At 34.9% G+C, this 3,978-nt stretch overlaps 1 protein-coding gene across 2 annotated transcripts; it reads left to right on the top strand.

The window, feature by feature from the left end:
- Positions 1-482: 482 nt before the first annotated feature.
- LOC114392666 (VAN3-binding protein-like) lies at positions 483-3,397 on the top strand. Of its 2 annotated transcripts, none has more exons than XM_028353876.1 (8): positions 483-753; positions 1,010-1,072; positions 1,168-1,236; positions 1,347-1,704; positions 2,207-2,374; positions 2,507-2,556; positions 2,906-2,954; positions 3,057-3,397. In XM_028353876.1, the coding sequence occupies exons 1-8, from the start codon at positions 568-570 to the stop codon at positions 3,266-3,268; spliced, it is 1,155 nt and encodes a 384-aa protein (XP_028209677.1). In that variant the 5' UTR covers positions 483-567; the 3' UTR covers positions 3,269-3,397. The 2 variants fall into 2 exon arrangements, with proteins under 2 accessions (XP_028209677.1, XP_028209676.1); XM_028353875.1 differs by having other exon boundaries at positions 1,001-1,072.
- Positions 3,398-3,978: the final 581 nt, after the last annotated feature.

Raw genomic sequence — 3,978 nt, 5'->3', positions numbered from 1 at the left:
GTTATTGGACTGTAGCAACATGTGCCCAAAATATCTGTAACATAGTCACTTGCCTTGCTTTTTTTTTTTTTTTTAATTCAAATTTCATACAATGGGTCAATTTGATCAATGACAAGGAAGCATACGATAGCATTTTCCTTTCTGTCCACTTTTGCCATGTCCTATTATATAAATTTTCACATGATTTTAAAAATTTAAGTGAGTAACGAAATTCCACATTAAGAATAAGTTAAGTGGTGACCATTTTAAGTAAAAAGTTTCATAAACTCCATTTTTTGGATTTAACAAGTGGTATGAATCTTACCGTGGCAATGCCGCGGTGTCATGTCCCTGCTTAATGGGGTTATTGAGTACACTATACTGCATGTTTAAAGACACTCCCTTTTACTTTTTTGGTGAGAGTAGTGGGGTTTACAAAATCATTATATTGTTATCATGGTGATTTAGAATGTATAAATATGCATGCATGCTTGCCTACAAATATATATATTCATATTTGAAACCGTGTAGCTGAATTATCTCATCCTGTTCAATTCATTTATTCTGAAAATTGATCATCACAATAACATGGCTTCAGATTTTAATCTATCCCCTTCGGATGCACATCCCGAGACTATGGATTTCCTTTCACTTGCATGGTGTAACTTTGCTGTGCAAGCTCTGCAGCCTGAGCCACAACATGGATCAGTTGTTCTACTTGATAATAACTCTATGAAGCAATTAGAGCCTAGTAGCCCCAACGCTCTTCCTTCGGTGAGTCAAACTGGTTCAACTATATTGCAATAGAATAGTTCTAAATCCTCTTGCAATATATCCTTATATTAATTCTCTTATTGGTTAAACTAAACCAAAAATCTATTGAATTTTTTTATGCTTTTACACTTAATTTCATCTAATACCTGTGGAGTATTAGAAGATTGATAAGAGGATGTAACATTACGTGTTCTAATGCTATTCAACATACTCACAAGTGATAAATATTTATGAAACCTTGCATAAGATGGAAAAGAGTGATAGAATGGATGGTGCAGATTTCGGCTCATTCCCAGCATGGAAGTCTAATAATGTAAAGGTAAGAAATTATAAGTCAGAAACAAGTGATATTAAGAATCAATCTTTCATGACTAGTTTTCATATACATATATTTTTCATCTTGCGTTTTTTCAGTCATGGATATGGATGCAGCAAGCGATGCACCCTGAATTGAATTACAACAGCTGTTTCCGGAAGAAATGGGTATGTAATCTTATGATCTCTGAATTTCATTAGCATGACATACTTCTCTTGTTTGAACTGGGTTATTAGTTCAGTCGGCAATAAGTAGGTTTGTTGTGATCAACATGTAGATGCCATGGAAGCAGATCATACCACTGAAAAATGTCTCAATAAAAAAATGGTTTAAGGAAATAAAGATGAAGAGAAAAGAAGATCAGAGGTTGCAAAGAGCAGAGGTGCATGCAGCAATATCAGTTGCAGGGATTGCAGCAGCTCTAGCTGCTATTGCTGCTGAAAGTTCAAAAAATGAGTCAAACCAAGATAGAGATGCAGCAGTGGCCTCTGCAGCTGCCCTGGTAGCTGCACAGTGTGCAAAAGTAGCTGAAGCAATGGGGGCAAAGAAAGAACTGCTTAGCACTGTAATTGGCTCAGCCATGAGTGGCACAAGTGCAAGTGACATCCTAACTCTCACTGCCGCAGCTGCAACATGTAACTTTCCTTACTCATTTTTTTTTATCGGCAAATGTTAATTGTTAATTTTTGTTAACAAGAGGGATCAAACCCCACATTTCTCTCCTTCGAGCCTTATTCTTATTTTTATTTTCATTCATTATTTGGAGAGGGGGAGGGTGCAAATGCAAGATTTGATTTGGCTACAGATTTTGGAACTAAAAATCTGGTATTGGTGATGTCAAAAGTGTTAAAATTCCTGGCCCAATTGAAATTAGATGGTTCTTGACGTGTCCCTCCCCCATCAGAAAAAGGCACTTTTTACTTTTTTTAGTTCCATTTCCTGTTTTTTTATAATATATCTATATGAAGAAATTTGTAAGATAAAGTACCACTTCACCAAACAAAAGAAACATGCAATTGAGGGAACCGATGGAAACATATCTTCTTTTTTCATAATTCTGATTTCGTTTTTGGTGTCCATGCATCATACTCTATGTACCATCCTTTTGCTGACCAAAAACCTGTTGGCTAACTGCAGCATTAAAAGGAGCTGCCACACTTAAAGTAAGATCAGGATGCAAGAACAGATTGAATGGGGGCGTCCCTATCTTGCCCCTTGAAGACAACAATGATCTAGATTTTGACTTTGAAAAAGGCAGATCAATTCTTGCACAGGGTGCTGAGTTATATGTAGAAACACCAGAAGGTACAGTTATTATTAAAAAAAAACCCTGATCTGCAGTGACATCCACTTATAATTGCATACAATAAAGAACTATTAACTATTAAGCATTATGTGATTTTCTAATTTATTCTTACTTCAATTATGTCTGAACAGGGAAGTATATGCCTAGATCAGTGTCTGTAATCCTAAACAGCGAAGCCAAGGTCAGGATCATGGATAGTTTTTATGTTTATTTACTTTTATTTGGCTCAGTAGGATTATCATTATGAACTGAAAACATATCATTGTAAAAGCTACTTTACATGGAGTGACTCAGTTAATAATAATACACTTGCTAACAAAAGAAAGAATTAAAGACACCGTAAAATCTTGTTCAAGTTAACTTAACGATGTTTTTAATTATTGAAACTTACAGAGTACGAATCTTACTTTTGAATTTTATGTCAAGCAATTGAGTTCATGATAGACATTATGATTAATTCTAATATTACTGAATACTGATGTAGCTATATACTTTTGTCTCTCTGACTCGTGGTGCAATGATTCCTACAGGTCGTACTTATGATGAGGAAGCATAACCTATTCAAAAGCAAGAGGGAGGGTAGGTGTATTTTTTTTTTTTCCCATAACGTTCTTTTCTTTTACTTTATTTAAACTTTAGACTATATTAGAAAGACAAAATGACTTATGGCACTGGTTACAGGTGTTGTGATGACTCTGCATGCGGATCTGTATAAAGGTTCAGAAGCTGAGGATGCTGATACGTGTTATCTGATCGTTTTAACAACAAGAGGAGGCGTTTTCAAGCTAGACATGGCAGATGATTTCCGTCGTTACAAGACATGGGCAACAACAATCAATCACATGCTGAAGATTTCATCTTCTTTTGCAAAATATGAGCTCCAATTTTACTGAAATTAACGTTATCAATATCAGCACTTACTTTATGTATTGGTTTGCATCTTTGTACCCTAATTATATTTGTAACTATTACAACATATCGTCCCTACTATTAAATTCAAATTATCTGTGGTCTGTCTAAAATAATTTGTGCAAACGTGCCATGTTAGGTATTATGCTATTGCTACATACTTTAATTTGAAATAGTATGATTTACGAACAATATATCATGAGCACAAAGAGCATGCACAAGATTTCATTTAAATTGTTAGACCTCAAATAGTTTGTTTTATGATTTTGAATGTAACATTAAGGCATGCTCGCAGTGCTTAGAGTAAAGCAATAATGTTCTGGGGTGGCACCTTTAAAGGGGACAGGACCAACCGGCTAACTGGTGTCTTCTATGTGGGTGTTGTCTGAAGCTCTGTATTTGGGACATAAATCAAACAAGATAAGCTTCCCCCTTTTTCACTTTTTTTTTTCGTTAGACAAAAAGGTAAGCCACACCAACTATATGTCCCCCGTGTAACCAGAAATATGAGAGAAAACGAATCTGGAACTTTTGTTGGGTAACTCTTATACTTGACGAAATTCGCCTATTCCCATTTTTGTTTTATTGGCAAACATGAATTGAATAAATACAAGACCTTTTATTAGTACATATGATATTTTCTTAATTAATATTACAGATGATAATTTACCTGTTCCGAATTTGTTTTATTATC

Source organism: Glycine soja, chromosome 17 (genome assembly GCF_004193775.1).
Source record: "Glycine soja cultivar W05 chromosome 17, ASM419377v2, whole genome shotgun sequence".
Taxonomy (NCBI): Eukaryota; Viridiplantae; Streptophyta; class Magnoliopsida; order Fabales; family Fabaceae; genus Glycine; species Glycine soja.
Note: the sequence above shows the minus strand (reverse complement) of the source record. Positions and strands in the feature narration are given on the sequence as shown.